Source organism: Podarcis cretensis (assembly GCF_951804945.1).
Source record: "Podarcis cretensis genome assembly, chromosome: 15".
NCBI lineage: Eukaryota > Metazoa > Chordata > Lepidosauria > Squamata > Lacertidae > Podarcis > Podarcis cretensis.
Window position 1 is genome coordinate 13,966,302 of NC_137185.1, and position 21,489 is coordinate 13,987,790.

The window sequence follows — 21,489 nt, forward strand, 5'->3', positions numbered from 1 at the left end:
GTCTAAAGGGCTGTCCCATGGAAGGTGGAGCAAGCTGGTTTTCTGCTCCTCCCGCTGGCAGGACCTGGGCTAATAGATTCAAATAACAAGGAGATTCTTCCTTGCAGGTTTTTCAGCAGAGCTTAGAGTGGCTGTCAGTCATTGATTCTTGAGTTGCGTTTACTTCATTGCAGGGAGTTGACCCCCCCCCCCGGGGGGGCGGGAATCTCTCCCAAGTCTACAGTTCTGATCCCATGAGCTCTTCACTTATGGGCTTTGTTAAACTGTAAGCCTTTTGATGAAGTAATGATGGGCACCAGTGTGAATGGCTTTAAAACGTTATCGACAAATGCATGGAGGATGAGGGCAAGCAATGGCTGTGAAGCATCTCCACTATTGGAGGAAGTACGTTTCTGATGGCCGGATCCAGCAGGCTCTTATGTGGATGGCAAAAGATGCTTGGTTGGCCCCTATGAGCTTAGGGGGCTTTGAAAAGGAGAAGCAGACCACCACCCCCTCTTCCCCTCGCCATGACAGTAACAGTGGTTCCCACACTTCACAAACACACCCTGACCACTTGAAAGTTGAAGATCCTTGCAGACCTGTTCAGGATTCCCCCGCCCGTAATGCACCGTGCCAGATGCCATCTGGCTTTGTGGTTTCCTGAGCACACGATAGAGCATGGTTGTCAAGGTTGCAGGTTCGAGCACCATATGGGACAGCTGCATAATTCTGCATTGCAGAGGGTTGAACTAGAATGGTCCTCAGGGTCCCTTCCAACTCTACAATTCTGTGATTCCTTCCTTACATTTCACACAATTGAAATGGTAACCCAGTGTAAGAAATAATGCATTGGCTGTGCTGCCTCCCATCTCCAACCCCAAATCTACAGACCACGTTGTGGACTCCAAGTAGACCTCATCTTGGGAAACCCTGTAGCAAAAGCTCTCTCCCATCGGCAGTCTGTACAGATGAGCAGCATTGGCGAGTGGGTTGCTGCCCACTACATGTGCCTTGATAATGTATCAACGAATGGTTTGGTGCATCCGTGGAAGGCATGGTTGGAAGCATCACTCCAGTTCCAGCTTAGCTCCACAAGCCCCCACCCCACACAAGGCCTAAGAAGGAGGCAGAGCAAAAGAATCAGGCCATATTTTATTTCAAGAGCAAAGTCTCCTTACAGTTATGTACATTCAGTGGACAAGCTGCTCACCCTAGCACTCAATCCAAACGTACATCCTTGGGCACACACTGGCAGCTTCAACACAAGCCGTTAAGTTGCATGGCTGGGGAGGCAAGCCACACCGGGACTGAAAAGCGCCATGGCTGGGCTCGGCCACGGCACACACATTTCTCATGCCAGGGGCAGCACCCCATCGGTCTCAGCAAGGGGGAAATGACAGGCGGGCCTAGGAACTGGCCGGAGGGGGCTGCCATGTCCGGAATGGGCTTCCCCACTGTTTGGGGGGGGGAGGGAAATTAAGTGCCAACGAAAGAGAACTGGACAGCCAGGTACTGTCCTCCAGCCCAGACTGAACTGTGTCACCCTGATCCACTGCCACCCTCCACGGCTGTCTGCTGACACAGCAGGGAAGGGGAGAGTTTCATCCAATGATGCTGTAACAGGAGGGGACGCAGGCAAAAGAGGCAGCACTGCCATCCCCAGTCAGGTGAGCCTGAGACATGCCAGCATGCAGCACCAATCTGCCTTCAGCACAGGTATCAGATCAGGACAGCCGCCAACCCAAATGCACACCTCCCGCGTTTGATCCAATTTCACACAGATTGTATAAGGTCTCCAAGCTTGTTCTAGGCACAGTAAGAAGTGAAGGGGGTGGGGAGAAGAGAGCCCCCCTCCGCTCACACTGCTGGCTTCTTAAATATGTCATTTTGCTCTCCACTTGACCCCCACCCTGTTATCCTACTGAGGACCCCCCCAACAGCACAGGTCACTGGTCACTAAAACCCAAAGCAATGCCATCTCTGGCTGCGGTAGGAGCACCTTCCCCAGCAGCTTGGGAAAGGGTCTGAGGGGCCAGATAGTTTCCCGCAGGCTAAATGAAAGCTACGCATCTTCCGAGGAGTTAAGGGGAGGAGATCAGCACCTGAGCCCCGCTTTTGCAGATTCTCCTGATGCAGAGATACCTGCCAGATGGGACTGGAGCGAAGTTCCATTTCCCAAAAAAATGAAGGTAAGTTTTGACATGTAGAGAAAGGAGGATGAAAAACGCTGCGCACCCAGAAGTCCTCTGAAGAGCAGCAGCAGCAATTGCCGAGAGAGAGAGAGAGAGAGAGAGAGAGAGAGAGAGAGCGCGACTGGTGATTCTGGCCTGAGGTGGCCTAACCCACCCCCTGGAAAACCCTCCAAGTCGCCCTGCGGCACACTCTTAACATGGAATGAATGGGAGGGAGCGAGGAGGGAGCCAGGTGTGCACACCTGAGCACAGTCCCACAGGGGGGCAGGATGCGCAGCCAAGTGAGAAAGTCCCTTCCCTGCCCCTCCTGCAGCCCCCCACAGAGAACTGCCCCCCCCACCCAGCAAGCACCGCCCACCCTAACTCCAGACGTCCAGGGAGTAGCGCCCCTTGGTCATCAGCTTCTTGACGTAATCCACAGCCTGCTGCTGGTTCATCTTCCCGTATTCAGCCACAATCTCGTAGAAGGCGTTTTGCACGTCGCGGGCCATGTTCCGGGCGTCGCTGCAAAGAGGAAGACCCCCGCAGAGAGGGGGAGGTCCTGTTAGGCCAAGTGCAGCCCTTATTTATTGCATTCATAACCCAACCGGGTCTCTCACTAGTTTGACAATCGAACCACATGGAAGTCTCTTCAGATTTGACTCAAGGGCAGGTTTTAGGATGCAGGTGGGCAGGGTAGGGAAACACACAGAGGGGTGAAATTTCAGTAGGCAGCTTCAGGTTAAAAAGGTAACGGTAAAGGGGCCCCTGACCATTAGGTCCAGTCGTGAGCGACTCTGGGGTTGCGGCGCTCATCTCGCTTTACAGGCTGAGGGAGCTGGCGTATAGCTGCCGGGTCATGTGGCCAGCATGACTAAGCCGCTTCTGGCGAACCAGAGCAGCATACGGAAATGCCGTTTACCTTCCTGCCGGAGTGGTACCTATTTATCTACTTGCACTTTGACGTGCTTTCGAACTGCTAGGTTGGCAGGAGCAGGGACCGAGCAACGGGAGCTCACCCCGTCGCAGGGATTAGAACCGCCGACCTTCTGATCGGCAAGTCCTAGGCTCTGTGGTTTAACCCACAGCGCCACCCGCGTCCCTAACCTTCAGATTAGGATGAAGCAAACTGTGAAAGGAGTTTTATGCAACTTAATGCAGCCTCATGGGAAAACATTTTTTTGGAAAATGAGCAGAGGACTCATTGCATCCAAAGAGCAAGCCCTTGATTGGAACATCAGGAAGAACTTTCTGATAGTAAGAGCTGTTCAACAGTGGAACAGACTCACTCAGGAGGTTGTGGACTCTCCTTCACTGGAGGTTTTTAAGCAGAGGTTGGATGGCCGTCTGTCATGGGTGCTTTGGTTGAGATTTCTGCATTGCGGGGGGTTGGACTAGATAACCCGTGGGCTCCCTTCCAACTCTAAAATTCTACAATTCAAATCCTATGTCTTAATTTTTAATGGCTCACAGCTCAGTGAGAGAGCAGAAGGCACCAGGTTCTGGGAGGAAACCCTGCTCAACAAATGGAACTCATGTTGGTTTTAAAGACAGATTCCCCATCGTTTTGGGAGACAGGCATCATTTTCTTTCAACTGAAATACGGCTCTTGAGATACACAGCCTTTTGGTGGAGAAGTTCAGCAGGACTGTCTCCTCTTACAGATATAACTGGAGATTGGAAAAGACCTTAGCCCAGTTGCAGAGCACCTGCTTTGCATGCAGTAGGTCTCAGGTTCAATCCACAACAGCATATCCAGGTAAGGCCAGGGAGCCACTTCCAGGAGTGTAGAGTAGCCTCACTTCTGGGCTGAATTGAAGACCTGGAAGTTGCCTTAAGAGTCACCCAGGCCAACTCCTCTGCTCAAGGCAGGCTCCTCAAGGCAGGACAGACACAGCAACCGTCTGTTTGCATACCTCCTCACTAAAGGAGAGTCCACCTCCTCCTGAATCAGCTCATTCCGGTCTCGGAGCAGCTGAGGCGTTCAGGAAGTTTCTCCCAAACGTTTAGCCAAAAATTCTGCTTCTCTGCAGATCCCAGCTGCCAGTTCCGGGTCTTGGCCTCCTTTTCCTGCCTGCTCCATCTTCTGCAGCTCAGAGAGGCAAAGGGACTGCAGCAGCAGCCTCAAGAGAGGGCTCTGCACACCCACAACCAAGCCCCCACTCACCCGCACACGTAGATGTGCCCATTTCCTTCGTGGATCAGCTTCCAGACATTCTCCTTGTTCTTCTTCAACAGGTGCTGGACGTAAATCTAGAGAAGCAAAAGCAGATTGAGGGGGTGGGATGGGGAACAGAAGCTGTTCAAGCTTGTGAAGTCTCCCAACTGTATCCTCTGCAGTCGTATCATAAGAAGCACAAAGCAACTTCCCACCAACCCAAACTCACTCACTCTCAAAACACACATAGGCAAACTCGGCCCTCCAGGTGTTTTGGGACTACAACTCCCATCATCCCTGAACACTGGTCCTGTTAGCTAGGGATGATGGGAGTCGTAGTCCCAAAACATCTGGAGGGCAGAGTTTGCCTATGCCTGCCTTAAAACGCTTTAGTTCGGCCCTTTCCAAGTTTGCTGGGGCTGATGGGAGTTGTAGTCAAAACATCTGGAAGGTGCCGGGTTAGCATACCGTGTGGCATCCACTAGGAGCAGCCAACATGGTAACTTCCAGGTGTTGATGGACTCTAGCCCCATCAGTCCCCCAGGAAGCACAGGCAATGGCCAGGGATTATGGCAGTTATATTCCAGCAACACCCGGAAGGCATTACAGAATCTTATCCTCTGCTTCATTAAAACACACACACACACACAGAAAAGATTCTAGTCCTTATGATTGCAAAGGTGACTTGGCACATTTAAACGGAGAGGAGCTAAGGAAGACAACTCCGCGGAAGGGCTTAGGTGGACAATTGCAGTGGCCCTACCACAAACTTGATCAGGAGCATATATATTGGCCGGGCAAGAGTTCTTTGCCATGATGCCATGTTTCTCAGCTGCATGGGGGGGGGGAGAGACAAGGGGGCGCCCCCTCCTCTCCCATCAGTGCAACCCCCTTCCCCCACCCCCTGAAGGGGCCTGTCATCCCTTAGAAATGATTTGTGTGCTGCCTTCACTTTTCAGATGCCCCACTGCTGATCTCCTCCTCCTTTTTATGCTGATGCTCTTATGACAATTTGCATTTCATCCTGCATTCCTTATTGGAGTTGCATTTATATAGCTGTGTTGATCCTTACGCCAGACAGATAGGAGGACGTTGTGAAATTTATGTTGCATGCGGTGAACCGCCACGTGGCCTTCGGATGAAGGATGGTACATCAATTTAATTAAGAGGAGGAAGACAAGAATGAAAAAGAGGAGGGCGGTGGCCTCGCTGCAGTGTCAGAATTACGCTTGACAGATAAAGCCCTGCAAAAATCAAGGGAGGTGCACAGGATCACAGAGTTGGAGGAAACCCAGAGGATCATCTAGTCCAATGCAGGAATACCTTCTGAGGTTGGTCCCTGGAGAAAGCGACGTTGAGCTGAGTGAGGGCCCCTTCCTTGAGAAGCTTGGCCAGCTCCTCCTTGTAGAGGTAGTCCTCGTTCTCGTGCCGACAACCGTAATAAAGCACCGTCTCGCCCACATCCTTGCCTGAAATGGGGGGAAAAAAACCCATCCTTCACTCTGGTGCAACTTATTGACAGGGCTCCATCTTGCGATGGAGGCTGCCTACTGCTCCTCTGCGTGAAACCCTGCTCTGAACTGGCCTCCCAATTGCAAGACTCATTTTATTTTATTTTATTAAACTTGTATCATGCCCTTACAAAGGAGCTCAGAGACAAAGAAGTGGGTTGCAGGGTGCCATCTAGTTTTCCCTCCCAAGGTGCCAGAGCCAAGGCAGGGAGGAGTGCCCTCATTCAGATTTGGTTTCAGACAACGCCAACATTGCCTGGCAGCGTTGACCTCCATTGCATCAGGAAGCCAGTTCAGAGCAAGGGCAACGCTTCACGCCCTTGCTCTGATTGGACTTCACAACATTACTATGTCGCCTGGCAGCACTGGCCTACAAAGCACTGTTAAGTCAAATCAGAGCTAGACAGTGCTTCATGCTCTCACCCCAGCATTTTACAGGGAAAAAGAACTGCGGAAGCCATGGAGAAACCAGATGTTTCTACAGGGACACCTCTCCATCTAAGTCATGCAAGGACAAATTTCAGGCAGGCAAGAGCAATTGCAGCAGGCACAGAGCACAGCCAATGAGCGGCCAGAGTCCCAAGGGCACTCTAGGCCTTGAGATCCCTCACCCCTAGTGCAGATTGTGGAATTCAACAACAAGCCATCCCATTTGCTACTGGCATGGCCAATCAGAGCCCAGTAAAGAGGGTGAGCTTGTTTGGAATGGCACCCACCTTGCTGCTTGAGCCAGCCCCGCTCCTGGATGAAGCCCATGAAGGGGGCAATGCCAGTGCCAGGCCCGATCATCAGGACGGGAGTGCTAGGCTTGAACGGCAGGCGGAACTGGGACTTCCGGACATACATGGGCACTGTGGACTTGTGCCCATTCTCGTTGGGCTGCTTGTTCTTCAGCCAGCTAGTGGCCACCCCTTTGTTGATGCGGTCCGTCTTGGTCTTGTACTCCACCAGCACAGCGCAGATGTGGATGGAGTTGGGTTGCACCTGGGAATGGGGAGAGAAGAGAGGGAGAAGGCTGATGGCAGGGTTGGTGGAGGAGCTTCAAGTCACAGGCCTGGGCAGATGATCCCAGTGCAGATGATCCCAGTGACCAAGCCGGGATAGAACGGCTCAGCAGGCCCTGTATTCCTCTCCCCCACCCTTCGCCCCCAAAAGTATCCAGGCTGCTGCATTAAAATGAAGAACCATGAAGGGCCAGGCACAGAATGCCAACTGTCAGTGCAGCTGGCGTGAGGGAAGTAGGAGGTCAGTTTGACCAGTCCTGGGGGAGGAATCCTCCACTAAAAAAACAAAGGACACAGGGTTGCGGCGCTCATCTCACTTTCAGGCATTTGCCCACAGACAGCTTTCCGGGTCATGTGACCAGCATAACTAAACCGTTTCTGGCACAATGGAAACCAGAGCGCATGGAAACACCGTTTACCTTCCTGCCACAGCAGTACCTATTTGAGTGCTAGAACTGGCATGCTTTTGAGCTGCTAGGTTGGCAGGAGCTGGGACAGAGCAACAGGGATTTAAACCGCCAACCTTCTGATTGGCAAGCCCAAGAGGCTCAGTGGTTTAGACCACCCACATCCCTAACCTCCACTAAAGGCTAGCGCTGGCAGATGGAAAGAACTGAATGCCACACATTAACCAGCAGACAAGGCCTGCTAAGGTGGGAACCTGAGGAAGCCCCGGAACACGTCCCTCCCCCCCTCTCCCTGCGCCTCCCGGTGCTCACCTTGGACGTCGAAGCGATGGAATAGTAGCGAGCCTGCAGGCGGGGCAGCAGCTCGCAGAGGTGGTCAATGGGGGGCCGGAGGGAGGGCGTGTCCTGCAAGATGGCCAGTATGTTCCTCCGGGCTTCAACGACCCAGCTGAGGTACAGCGACTGCGTGGATCAAGGAAAGAAGAGACGCCCTCCAGTGAGCCACATATTATGCTGGGCAGGCCCACAAAGAGATGCACTTGCTCGTCAGTGGTTCCTAAAGGGAGAAGTAGCGCCCCCTGGGGGCAGGGGCGGTGGGAGGACCTGGGGGTGGGATGCTAAAAGGCAAGAAGGGGTGTTGGGGGGGGGTGGTCCCGGAGGTGTACATTTTGCTATGTATTTTGTGGTTTTTATATTTTAATTTTATGTTCTGAACTGTCCCAAGATCTACAAGCATTGGGCAGTATACAAATAATAAATAATGATGATGATGATGATGATGATGTATCTAATAGCTGGTATCACTGGATCAAGTTCATACGTTTTGTTGAATTAAACTAAATAGTTTTAATGGGATTGATTGATTAATTAAATGTGCCATTTGTTACTACTGTTTTAAATTTTATTCTGTTAGTGGGCTGTGCAAACCGCTCTTCTGAATAATGCTTTTTGGAGGGTAGGGGGCACTGGGAGTGAGTTCATAGAACTCAAAGGGGACAGTGGCTCAAAAAAGATTTGGGAATTACTAAGCTACAGGCTGTCCCCAGAAGAGGTGCTCCTCCCTGCCCTCACTTGTTAGAATGACCCACAATGATGCATGCAGACACAGAGAACTAAGAGGAGATTTTAGTGCAAAATGACTGTAAGGTCAGTTCTATGGCAGAAGACAAATACTGAAGGCTGAACGGACCTGAGCATGTGATCAGCTTAAGAATTTGTTTTCAGCACCACAAAGGATCCAAGCTGGTAGGGATGGGGAGACAAAGGGAATTCTCTCTCTGGTCAAAGCCCTGGAGAGACATTGCTAGTCTGCAAGGAGAATCCTGGAGGAAAGGGCCAGGAGGAGACCACTTGTTGCTCCCTGTCCTACCAAGCTAAGTGTGAGCTGGGGACCTGAGCTCACCTCCCTCCAGTCAGCTCAGTCAAGGGTCTTGTAAACAAACGCAGGGGTGAAAGATCATTTGAGCACAGATCATCTCTACGCTTACATGAGCTGAAAGCAAGTCCTTCTGGGGTGCAAAATCAGGGCAAACCTCCAGCAATTTAAATTTCAAGAACTGCCGTTCTGGAAACTGGACGGTTCATCAGCTTGACGTAACAAAAGGGAATCAATTGGAAGGACTCCTAGGTTAGGGGGTGGGGGGGAGAATACGAGTTTTTGCCTCTCATCAATCAAACCAGGAATCAGACATTCACTGAGGTATGTGATTCACCTCTCTTCAACCACCAGATGCTGTTTCCTGCTGGACCACTGAACAAGACTCCTCTAACTCTTGATAGGGAAAGGGTTAAGCAGGGACAGGTACGCACATGCACACACTTGGCTGAAAAGCAGCCCCTGCCCCACTCAGCGTACCCACCACGCCCGACACACAACGACCAGCTCTGGAATTGCAGAACCCTAATCAACGTTTTCCAAAACATCACCTCCACGCCACTAGGGGGAGCTAGCTGCAGAGGGTGTGGCTGGGACCTACCTTGCCTTCAGTGTGGGAGGAGGCCATCTTGCGCAGGTGCTCCTGCTGGGTGGGGTCTGTGGCGTACTGCGCCAGCTCGTAGAGGACGTTGGTGCGGGGCGGGTTCGTGATGTCCAAGTAGTAGGTCAGGGCTGTGCGGTAGGTCGTGGGGCAAGGGAAGGGGTGCTTCTTGTTGGACTCCTCTGCAGGAAGGAGGCGGAGAGGGGAGAGTTGGGGAGCTGCGCTGCCACCAAGTACCGCTGCGGGGGTCTTTTTTTGAAAGTCCAGGCAGTTCCCCAACCCTTTGGTGGGCCTGCATGGGACATGGTTATCAAAGCAGTTTGATGCTGCCATTCGTGGTCTCAATTTGGAAATGGGGCTTCCCCTATAGAGATGGCCCCAAGAACCACCCCTGGGGATGCCCTGTGAGCTGTTCCGTAAGCTATGGAAGTCCATGTGACTGGGGCTCAGAATAATAATAATAATAATAATAATAATAATAATAATAATAATAATAATTTATTTATACCCCGCCCATCTGGCTGGGCTTCCCCAGTCACTCTGGGTGGCTTCCAACAAAATATTAAAATACAGTAATGCATCAAACATTAAAAGCTTCCCTAAACAGGGCTGCCTTCAACAGTGGTCTCTCCCACCCTGCGATTTCCCCATTTTCTCTCTCTTGCGATTAAGGCAGACCCCCACTCTCACTGAGTTTTGGTGGCAGAAGCGAATCCCCTGTGAAAAAAAGGCTGCAGCTCTTGGGACTTTTTAGTTTAGAGAAAAGGCAAGTGAGAGGTGACAGGATAGAAGTTTTCCAGAGATGGAAAGAAGATAAAAGTCCCTACCAGAGAAGAATAGCAGATTATGCTGAATTCGCAAAAAAGACCGGAAGTATCAGAAATCAGGAAGACCAAAATTTCAATAAGGAATGGGGGAAATTTATAACTTAGTAGGACTGGAATAACACTTGTAGTTTAATGGTGAATTTTGGACATAATGGAAATGTAAAAGATTTCTATAATAAAAAAAAAATGCAGGACGAAAGAACTATGGGAAATTTTAGCTCTGGGAGCTGAATAGGGGACTCCTAGAGACTCAGCACCCATAACAAACTCCAGCTCCCAGACTACTCTGAAGGAAGCCGGGACTGCTCAAAATGGTACCATAGTGCTTTGAATGTATTGTGTGAATGTGGCCATGGTGTGCTGTAAGGCATTAAATGATAATAATGAAGGAGGTTTGGGTAAAGGTTGCCATATTTCAAAAATATGGCAAAGTTGTTGAGGCTTTTTTTGTTTGGGCCAAAGTTGTTAGGCTTATTTTATTTTTATTTTTTTTTTGCAAAATCTCAAAAAAGAAGTTTTTGAGCTATTTTTAAGGAAATTCACCAAAATCTAGACCTCCGGCAAGGCTTGCCATACGTCCCAGACACTTCAACGATTTCTGCCCAGACACTGCTCTCAGTGGAGGGTGCCTGTCTTATCTCCTGGTGAGCTGTTGACTTGAGATCACCTCCTTCCACTCAGCTCAGTCAAGGGTCTTGTAAACGAACGCAGGGGTGAAAGATCACTTGAGTGCAGATCATCTCTACGCTGACGTGAGCTATTTACATTTTGAGAACTGCCGTTCTGGAGACTGGACGGTTCATCAGCTTGACAAAATGAAAGGGAATAAATTGGAAGGACTGCTTTTCTGGGGTGGGGGAGAAAATACTCACCATCTAGATTGTTCAGAGAAATAACCATATCTAAATCTGCACCAAGGATTTCCCCAAGCTGGTTGACCAGCGAAGTGTCGTTGGCTGGGTACACAGCAACATGGTCCCCAGATTCGTATCTGGCAAAGAGATAAAGAGAGAGGCCTTGTCTCACCTGGTCCGTCTTTCAGAGCAGAGCCCCACGACACACGCCATGAACAAAACTCTCCCAGGCTGCATGGAATTGAGGTCAAGGAGACCCAGACAGCATCTCTAGGTAGGGCTGGGGGAGGCCAGAAACCCTGCCTGAAACCCTGGAGACCCACTGCCAGTCAGTGTAGACAATACTGTGTTAGATGGACCGTGGGTCTGTCTGTATTCCACTTAAAACGCAATTGAAGAAATACAGTGGGATAAATGCATCTGATCAGGTCTCAGCATGTGATTGTATAAGAGAGTGATTATTGCACAAGGCTGGGATCTAGATTCTGTGTAGTGATCCGTGAAAATAATTCTGACGGGATCCTCTTGGACGTCTCTAGGGTTGCCATATTTCAAAAGCTGTTTTCTTTTGTTTTGGGCAAAGTTGTTAAACTTTCCGATATGGAGTGTGGAAGCACCTACACTTTGGCTGCAGGGGACTATGGCTCTGGTAACCTGCAGGTTAATTACTGCAATGCTATTTGAGGACCAAACTTACAGCAACGCTTGGGCTGCCATATGCCAGGGTTTTCCCCGACATTTTTACCAATTTCTGAAAATTCCGCCCAGATGCTATTTTCAGCACACAAATCCAGGAGATTCCAGAAGTATGGCAGCCCTATTCTGCATTCATGCACTTCACTTCCTGGAAGTACGATATCGAAAAACCTGAGCTGCCAACACCTCATTGTCTAAACAGCAGCATCAACTTAAGGAAGACGCCGCATTGCTCGCTGCAAAGTCCTGCACATTTATAGTTGGAACTGAAGTCCCATTGAGTTCAGCAGAGCTTACTTCCAAGGAAGAGAATACAGGAGGACAGCCGAAGGGAGTTTCCACCAAGCTGCACTCATTTAGGCTAGAGACAGAGATCTGTGGCCCTCCAGATATCCTTGAACTCCCATCATCCATGACCATCACACATCCTTGGCATTTTCTTCCCTCCCCCCCAAAAAAAATCCATTTTAATAGAGGCCTCCCTAGCTCCAATCTTCCTTTATGCAAAATCATAAGCTAGGCATGGGGAAAGGATTGAAACACCAGAGAAAAACAGGCCCACTTTTACTTTAGGAGAATTTTACAAGTTGGGATGGGTGGGGAGCAGAGTATTTGTACCCTTCAGGGATCAGTTATGCCCTCAGAAAATTCAAGAGGGTTAAAATGCCTGGAAGTACAAAGCAAAATGTTGTGTCGATTAAACACAAGGCAGGCAAGAGGTTCACGAAGGGTAAGAGGAACTGTTTTTTTCCAGGCAACGTAAAATGAATGGAACTGCCATTTTCAGGGGCAGTCTATCTCTGAGCATCACTTGCTGGCAGGGAGGACAGGAGAGAGACTATTATCATGTTCTGCAGATGGGATCCCTGAAAGAGACATCTGTCTACTGTGAGAATCAGTGGATAGCACGAGACATGATCTGTTTCTCCTGCTTCAGGAGAGCTCTTCAGATTTCAAGTCATGCAACAAACTCAAGGAAGATGGGGTATGCAGGTGAATCAAATCCATTCTTAGCCATTTTACCTGATTTTGGAGCCTGTAATATCCAGTTCCAGGTGCATGAGGTACCTGTCCCCGCCTTGGTTCAGCTTCCGGTTCACAGAAACAGGCGCCAAGAAGGGGTTCTTGGCATCGAACGGCCTGGAATGAACCCAGAAGACCCATTAGACTTATTGCCCCACGTACCTGAAGTCATCAATTGCACTGCAGTGGGGACACAGGGTTTGACACTTCCAAGGATTGCCCCCAAATGAATGTGTTCTCCCACCCCAGTAATAGTAACACCTTCACCTCAAGTTGAACTTATCATTATTAGGAAGGATATCAAAATGAAGGTATTGCCAAAAATGTTATTTTTATTCTTCTAGGCATTCTAGGTGCTAAAAGACCAGAAACGACTATTTATGTATGTGACCACTGCTTCTCAGATGTTAATGGCCCAGAGATGGAAAGAAGACAAAGTCCCTGCCAGAGAAGAATGGCAGATTAGGTTGGTGGATTATGCCAAAATGGCAAAAATGACCAGAGGAATCAGAAGCCAGGAAGACCAAAATTTTAATAAGGAATGGATAAAATACACAATCTGCCTTAAAAACCATTGCAAACAACTAAAAACATTAGGAGGATTGGAATTTTGAGTATAATCGAGATGCGAAAGATTTGGATTAATATAAGAGATGCAGGAGGAAAAGGTTAATACCCACAAAGGGGAGGAGGGAAGTTCAGCAGATTCTTTGGAATCTTGTTTTTATGCTGGTTGTTGGATAATTGTAAAATTTTAAAACCTGAAAAGCTTAATAATAATAATAATAATAATAATAATAATAATAATAATAATAATAGAGAAGGTGTTACTATTAGTATATAAAGCCCTTAACAATTTGGGACCAGTTTACCTCTGAGATTGTCTTACCCAATATACACACACTAGTCTTCTTCGATCTACGAAACTAGCACTGTTACAGGTGCCATATACTACCCATTCCACATTTGCAAGAGATTGTGGAAGCACCTACACTTTGGCTGCAGTGGAATATGGCTCTGGTAACCTGCAGGTCAATTACTGCAATGCTATTTGAGGCCCAAACTTACGGCGACCCTTGGGGGGACAGCAGTCATGATAACAACCCTGCCGCTCGCACAAATGTGGCACTTACGGTTTTTGGTTCTCGTAGCTCTTGAGGCGGCCCATTTCGCCCGTGTAAACCTTGTCAGGGTTGATGTCTGTGTGGACCACCAGCTCGTACTGCCGTATGCTGGGGGAGGAGAAGAAGTCAGAGGCAAGGACAAAACAGCCAGCTTCTGAGCTCTCCAGAGGACAACAGAGGAGAGCCAAGCAGATGGTACTGCCCAGTTCTTAGACTTGGGACTGTTCCGGAAACATCGACAGCGGTCTGTGTGTGTGACCTGTGGCGTGACAGGGCCCGTTCGGGGGTGGTCCCCTTCTAGACATGGGTACTAGCGTATAAAACCCTACATGGCTTGGGAGCCTAGTAGCTAAAAGAGTGTCTTCTGCGATACTAACCAAATTTGACCCTGCGATCAGCAGGTGAGGCCTTGTTGGTGCTACTGTCACTGGGGGCTGCCTAGATGGTGCTGACTCATGACGGGGCCTTTTCAGTGGTGGTTCCCCAATTGTGGAAGGACTTGCCTAGTGAGGTGCACCTGTATCCATTGTTATTGGCTTGCAGCAGGCATTTGAAATGCAATTCCTGTGGACTCAGGCGCATTGCTGGCTAAAGACTACTGTTCCAAGCAACCCCTTGCGATCACCAGATGAAATCATGTGTTTAACTTTCTAAACTGCTATTTTAAAAACTGAACTGTAATTGATTTTATGTGTTTGTTGTTTTCAATGTGTCTAGTGTGCTCTAATCTGCTTTAAAAGGTTGTTTTGCTTTTGTTTTAAACAGTACGCTGTTTGCTGCCTTGAGGAGGAAGAGTGGGATATATTTTCAAGAAATAAAATTAATCATCATCGGACAGGACCAGGTTCAAAAGAGTTTACTGTTCCCATGTGGCAGTCTTGAGACAGAGACAATGGCTTGCACCAGACACACAAGGTCCATTAACTTCATTAAGAGTGGAAGGCAGATGCATACACTCCAGAGGGGCCCAGCTGTGGCCACACGGCAAGCCAACAGCAGAGCCGCATCTCCCACACTCAAACTGATGCTCCATCTGCAGCGGTTCTCAATCCCACCACCGCCACCATCTCTTAGGACTGACCTGGTTTCGTCTCCAGTGGCTTCCACGCCGAAATGTTCACAGACTGCCGGCCAGAACTGCTCACGCCACGTGATGAAATCTTCTTCCAGGCTGTCGAGAGAAGCGATGGCAGGGTAGGGGGTGGGAAGCAAAGTTGTCATTTAGAACAAAACAGCAGCAAGCTGAATGCCAGTGCACCCCCCTGAAGGCAGAGGAGAGATGCCAGACCATCCTGGGAGGGCATTGGACCAGTAATAATAATAATAATAATAATAATAATAATAATAATAATAATAATAATACCCCGCCCATCTGGCTGGGTTTCCCCAGCCACTCTGGGCAGCATACAGCACATAAAAAATGGCAAAAAAATTAGACATTAAAAAGTTCCCTTAACAGGGTTGCCTTTAGATGTCTTCTAAAAGTCAGAGAGTTGTTTATTTCATCATCACTATCATCATTATTACTACTATTATTATATGCCTAGCGTCTCAAGCCTTGTTTCAGGATCATGGATTAAAAGCTTCTTGCATGCACAGGTTAGAGAAAAAGTTCGTTCCCCCACCCCACCCGCAACTTCTTTTGCTTCTCTCACGCTCAGCCCTCTCCACAATCATGGAAATGCCTCTTTAAAGTCCGAGCCACTTTTCTCAAAGCAGAACCTGCCACTCAAACTCTTCCAGCTGGTTTAAAGCCATTTGCTCTTAGCCACTTTCACAAATGCTCAACTTCGTGGCTGCTGCATTTCTAGTCTTCTCAGCAGTTCCAGCAGAATTTTTTTTTTTTTTTAAAAAGCATTCAGAATAGCATTTGTTAAAGGGTGAGAAGAGAAGGACAAATTTGGCACTTGAAGTCCTAAAATCCTAGAATCGTAGAGTTGAAAGGGTCCCAAAGAAGTCATCTAGTCCAACCCCCAGAAATGAAGGAATATGCAGCTGTCCCATACGGGGATTTGAACCTGCAACCCATGGCAGCTGAGCTATCCAGGCTGACCAAGGCTCACTTACTTCCCGTCGTCGTCTCCCAGCCCCAGTTCAAAGATCCGCTGGGCTCCAAGCTCTTCCAGCCTCTTGTCCACATACTTCCCCATGGCGTTGAAATGCTCATAGGTCTTGTTCCCCAAGCCAAACACCTAAGAAAGCAACAACAACAACCGACGTCAGCTTGTTGGCTCTTTTTGCAAAAGGCACATCTCTCTGGAGCTCAGGAACCAGTTTTGGTCTGGTAAAGATTCAAAGGCTTTGGCTTTGTTTAGCAAAGAAAACCAACACCGTGAGACGCGTTTTCTAAAAGTTGTGCGCAGGGTGGAGAAAGGAACTAGAACCACAGGTCTTCGGGTCTGGACCCTGGGGGAGGTTGCGTCAAAGTCGTTGCCACCATGTTGAGCTCCAGCAACTCTTCCCCGTAGGTCTTGCCCCAATGAGGCAGTTGGAAGGACTGGAGGTCCCCTGTCTCCCCACAGCTGCCTATGTCCCCTTCTCTCCTGGGTTTTTGGCAAGCGATCGGAGACTGCGCCTGTACACAACCAATCTCTCCTCTGCTCTATTCATTTCTCTCTGTGTTTGGGGAGACCAGGTAGGTGGTGAGTGGGTCACAGCAGGAGGGGGAGACGCCCTGGATTCTGTGACAGCCTGCCTCATCTCTGTCTCCTGGTGCCCCTCCTCTCCTGCCTCTGAGTCTGAACTGCTCTCTGTCACAGTCTCTTCCTGCTCACTAAACCCTGTTGCCTCTTCAGCTTCTGACACCTCCTCCTCCCAGTCTCCTCCTCCTTCTGCCTCTGACCACTCATCGTCATCCCGCCACCAATCCCCAGGCTCTGACCCTTCTTCCCCTGGGGATTCCCTGGGGGTTCCCCAGCTGGTGCCTCCCCCCACTCCTCTGAATCTAGCCAGTCCATGACATCCACATTCTTCTGATGAGATGCTCATTTCGTCAGTTTCCATGAGAGCCACAATATGGCAAGAGCAGGGGGCGGGGAGCCTCTGCAGGTTTAAGGGGCTGGGTATGTTTCAAGGCTAAAATCACTGAGGTTATTTTGCCACTCAGAATTCAGATTCACTGGGAGAAGCTGTTGAATGGTTTATTTAAATATTAAAGTTCATTATTGTTTCACAAGATGTGCATCTCTTTAAAGGCCAGAGTAAATATCATGACCTAGTTTTACAGCTGTGAAAAAGTATAGCAGGTGCCGTTAAGTTGTGTTAATTAAGTTGTGTCAGCAATTAGGTATAGTATATAAAAAGCAGCGTGTGCCTCTCTCAGTACCCTGGTGAATGGGTCATACTTATAGATTTAATGTAAGAGGAGTTTTTGTTTTTGTAATTAAAGTCAAGCAAAATATATTTCTGCATTTCTTCATTGTTTCCTGAACGTGTGGTCTCCCCAGCATACTTTCTGCAGCGCAATAAATCTGCTAAATAGGAATCGACCCAACGAAAGATTTCAAAAAGACTGGAGCAAATGTATATATTATTTGAAGGAAAATTGTAAACACAGGAAAATGTTTGGTAATGTGGAAAGAAGGAGCTAACTTACAAATGAGAGGATGATTTTTAAAAGATCATATAAGGTAAAGAAGTAATTATAGAAATGTGGTAAATATGTTATAGGAAAGTCAGAAAGAGGGAGGGAAGGAGGTTGATGTTCTTTTTGAGCAATAATGTAAGCTTTGGATATGTACAATGAAATGAAATGAAATATGGAAAACTCAATAAAAATCATGATTAAAAAATAATAATCTGCTAAATACGCAACAGATGCAACTAGATTTTGAGGCAAAGAGCCTGAAATAGCCCCAGTGCAGCTTCTTTTACACAAACACACATACCACTTACATATGTCAAACCTGAGCCCCAGAAAAAGAATGGCAGAGGGAGAAATAAAAATGCTCACTGCAAATTTGAGGCCGGAGAGGTCAGCGTCTGTTTCCTGCAGCCAATCATAGAAATCCTGGGCGTTGTCTGTGGGATCCCCTTCTCCGTAAGTGGCCATACAGAAGACCGCTAGCGACTTATCGATCTCAGAGAGGCGGCTCAAGTCGGCCTGGGAATGAGAATGGGGCAGCACATAAGGAGACAGCTCCTGAGAATGTCAAGAGTTCCCCAGAAGAATCCCAAACACCCCTGGGCATGTGATCTTAGGTAACTATCTTCCTTTGGTTGGAAACGTTCTTTGGGACGAGCCACGTATTTGTGTGCAAGACAGATGTTGAAAGCACTTTATGTCACCCACTCATCCCACGTCTCCAATGTGAAGGGGAGGACCATGCTTAGGTTGCAAGAAGGCAAAGTTACACAAAGGAATTACTGAAGCAATTCAGAGAAGGCCTTGCTTGGGGGAACAGCAGAGCAGGGCTTGTCCCTCATCACGTCAAGGACCCAAAAGGGCTGGATTTTGCAGAGAACATACCAAGTCGTACTCCTCTGGGTCGGCAGACATGCCCCGCATCCCATAACGATGGGCATCCTTAGCAAGTCGGTTGGCAAATTCTTCACCAGTTCCCGTCTGAGATCCATAGAACACCACTATGTTTCTGCCCTGAGAAGGAAAGACAACTCAAGTCGGTTCAAAAACTCTGGGATCGCTCAACACCAAAGGCCTGGTCCAAACCTCCGCCTTAAGTGTTTCTGAATCTGTCTATGCAAACTTGCTCTGCTCCACACTGGGGACACCCTCCCTGAACGGCACCCATTTCAGACAGCAGGAAGGTACGGGGGAGAGTTTTGTGGGGGTTTGATGCAAATCGGCCCAAATTTGCACTTCCTGACCCAGTACACAGATTGGACCACAGTTCCACATGCTCCTCTGAGTTTTGCAAGCTGGTCCTCAATTCAAGAAATGCATATTTTCAGAGTTTATGGGTGGGGGGGGATGAGTGCAAAAATATTAGTATTTTAGGGAGAAATGCATGCAGTATAAATTCTGGTGGGTTTTTTTTATTAAACAACATTTATATACCACTTGATTGGCAGAGAGGTGCCATAGCTCAGAGGCAGAGTATCAGCTTTGCATGCAGAAGATCCCGGGTTCAATCCCTCCAGGTAGGGATGGGAAATATTCCCTGCTTGAAACCCTGGTGTTGTTGCCAGCCAGTGCAGGCCATACTGACCTAGACAGGCCAATGATCTGGCTCTGTATAAGGCAGCTATCTTCCCATTCCAGCCCTTTCCTAAGAACCACAAGGACCAGAATCATCCTTAGGAACAGCTGGGAAAAGACTTCAGTCTGAAATCCTGGAGAGCCGCTGCTGCCACCCTGTGTAGTTAATACTGAGCTAGACAGATCAATGGTCTGACTTGGGACAAAGCTACTTCCTGCATTGCTAACCAGTATCACCATTCAGCTGGCTCAGTCACTCGATGGCAGAGGATCAAGGCTTGTGGACAATGCCTTAGGCAGCTTCCATTTCTAGCCTACTAGCTTAAAAGTATGAACATAATAAAAGCCAAACATACCGTCTTTTTCATTTTCTCAATGAAGCTGCCCTCATTTGTTGTCTTCTCTCTGGAGGAAAGAGAGATAGAGTTTATATATATATATATATATATATATATATATATATATGCACACACACACATATATTTATGATTTTCAGTTATATACATTTCAATAGTTTCACAGTCATTTTAACATTTCAAAACTCAACTTCCTCCTCTTTCTGCGGTTCCTTAAATTCATTTTTATCATTTCCTGCATATTCTAAATCAACATTCTTTGATTCATCTACTTATATGCTCTTACAAAACTGCAGGTTATTACAAAAATCCTGCCCATGTCCATATCTGTTTACCATTTTTTTGTAAATATTCAATAAAAGTCCTGCTCACACAAAAAGCTATGCTCATAGGGTCCACAGTCGATTTCTTACTCTGTTCAGAAAAGGACAACCAAAATGATCAAGGGGATGACTCCTTTATGAGGAGAAGTTGCAGTATTTGGGTGTAAGAGGTGACATGACAGACGTCTGTAAAATGATACACAACCGGGAGAAAGGGGATAGGAAAAGATTTGTCTCCCTCTCTCATAACACTAGAACTCTTTGGCCATTCAATGAAGCTGAACGTGGAAGATTCAGGACGGATAACAGAAAGTCCGTCTTTGCACACGGAAGTGTTAATCTATGGAACTCGCTTCCACAGGAAGGTATCAGCCTGGATGGCTTTTTTTTTTTTTAAATACATTTTTATTAAAGTTTTGCATAAACAGATATACATCAAAAGGAAAAATACACAAAAAGTCATAACAATATGGGTACATAGGCTAACATTTCCTTTCTCCCAACTATATATAAAAAAGAATAAAGTAAAATGAAATCGTCAAAAAGGAAAAAAAGAAAGAAAAAAAAAAAGAAAAAAGAGAAAAAAAGGGGGGGAAAAAACCCACAATGTTTTGGGCTCAACCGAGCCCTAGACTCCCTTCCACCCTTTTGGTAAGTATCAAATATTTTCCTCTGTTACGTACTTGATTTTTAATCTTTAAGTCTTAAATTCACTCGCTGATAGAATTGTTCTAACCCCGCCAGTTCACTTTATGAATTTGTTCCAATATAATTCCAATATTTACTCCAATTTTTCTGGAATTTCTGTTCATCTTGATCTCGTATTCTGCCTGTTAGTCTATCAAGTTCAGCATAGTTTACCATTTTAATCTGCCAATCATTTATGCTGGGAATGGTTTCCACTTTCCAGTATTGTGCCCACATAATTCTTGCTGCCGTGGTGGCATAAAGAAATATCGTCCTGTCTTCTTTTTTGATTTCTTTACCCATCATTCCCAGCAAAAAGGCTTCAGGTCTTTTGGGAAAGGTATATTTAAATATTTTTTTGAGCTCATTGTAGATTGATTCCCAAAAGCCTTTCGCCTTTTTACATGTCCACCACATATGGTAGAGGTCACCCTCCACCTCACCACATTTCCAGCATTTCTTATCCTTTAATCTATACATTTTGGCCAATTTCACCGGTGTATGGTACCATCTGTATAGCATCTTCCAAACATTCTCTCTCAGTGTCATACAGGCCGTAAACTTTATATTGCTATTCCACAATTCCGACCACCTTTCAAAGTCAATATTATAGCCAAAGTCAATTGCCCTGGATGGCTTTAAAAGAGGATTGGACCAACTCACAGAGCAGGAGGCGGCTATCAGTGGCTACTAGCCATGCTGGTTCTGCTCTGCCTTCACAGTCGGAGGAAGCAATAACAATAATAATAATTTACTATCTTTACCCTGCCAATCTGGCTGGGTTTCCCCAGCCACTCTGGGCGGCTCCCAATCGAATATTAAAAACACAATACAGCATTAAACATTAAAAACTTCCCTAAACAGGGCTGCCTTCAGGTGTCTTTTTAAAGTAGGATAGTTGGGGACTTCCGGAGGCGGCACCAACGGCAATGGCGGTCTCCTTCTAGACTGGAGGGGGAAGCTCCGCGGAAATCGGGTCGTCCGCTACGGCGAAGCGGAGACCCTTGCAAAAAATCGCAGGCAGAAGGAGCCTGCGACCGTGGGACTCGGCGGGCACCGGTAGCGCCCCCTGGACAAGCGAAGGGACCCCGCACGGGGCTCCGGAGCGGAACGGGAGTCTGGCGCGGTGCTGAGAGTCAATCGCTCTTTCTGTGGGGTGAAGCCACAAAAGCTGTTGCCAGAGAGCGCTGACCTTTTTCCTGGGACTTCTGACCAACATTTCTCATAGTTAT

At 47.7% G+C, this 21,489-nt stretch overlaps 1 protein-coding gene across 4 annotated transcripts in view; it reads right to left on the bottom strand.

The window, feature by feature from the left end:
• Positions 1–1,115: 1,115 nt before the first annotated feature.
• Positions 1,116–21,489, bottom strand: part of POR (cytochrome p450 oxidoreductase) — a 66,239-nt gene continuing 45,865 nt past the window's right edge. For all 4 annotated transcript variants that reach the window (XM_079955581.1, XM_079955580.1, XM_079955579.1 and 1 more), the window contains 14 exons: positions 19,248–19,296; positions 18,202–18,330; positions 17,686–17,835; positions 15,801–15,925; positions 14,815–14,904; positions 13,743–13,841; positions 12,610–12,726; positions 10,909–11,027; positions 9,210–9,391; positions 7,546–7,695; positions 6,539–6,806; positions 5,635–5,780; positions 4,321–4,406; positions 1,116–2,678 (listed from right to left, as the gene is read on the bottom strand). In XM_079955581.1, coding sequence (XP_079811707.1) covers positions 2,534–2,678; positions 4,321–4,406; positions 5,635–5,780; positions 6,539–6,806; positions 7,546–7,695; positions 9,210–9,391; positions 10,909–11,027; positions 12,610–12,726; positions 13,743–13,841; positions 14,815–14,904; positions 15,801–15,925; positions 17,686–17,835; positions 18,202–18,330; positions 19,248–19,296 — 1,855 coding nt within the window. In that variant the 3' untranslated portion in view covers positions 1,116–2,533. The remainder of the gene's footprint in view (positions 2,679–4,320; positions 4,407–5,634; positions 5,781–6,538; positions 6,807–7,545; positions 7,696–9,209; positions 9,392–10,908; positions 11,028–12,609; positions 12,727–13,742; positions 13,842–14,814; positions 14,905–15,800; positions 15,926–17,685; positions 17,836–18,201; positions 18,331–19,247; positions 19,297–21,489) is intronic.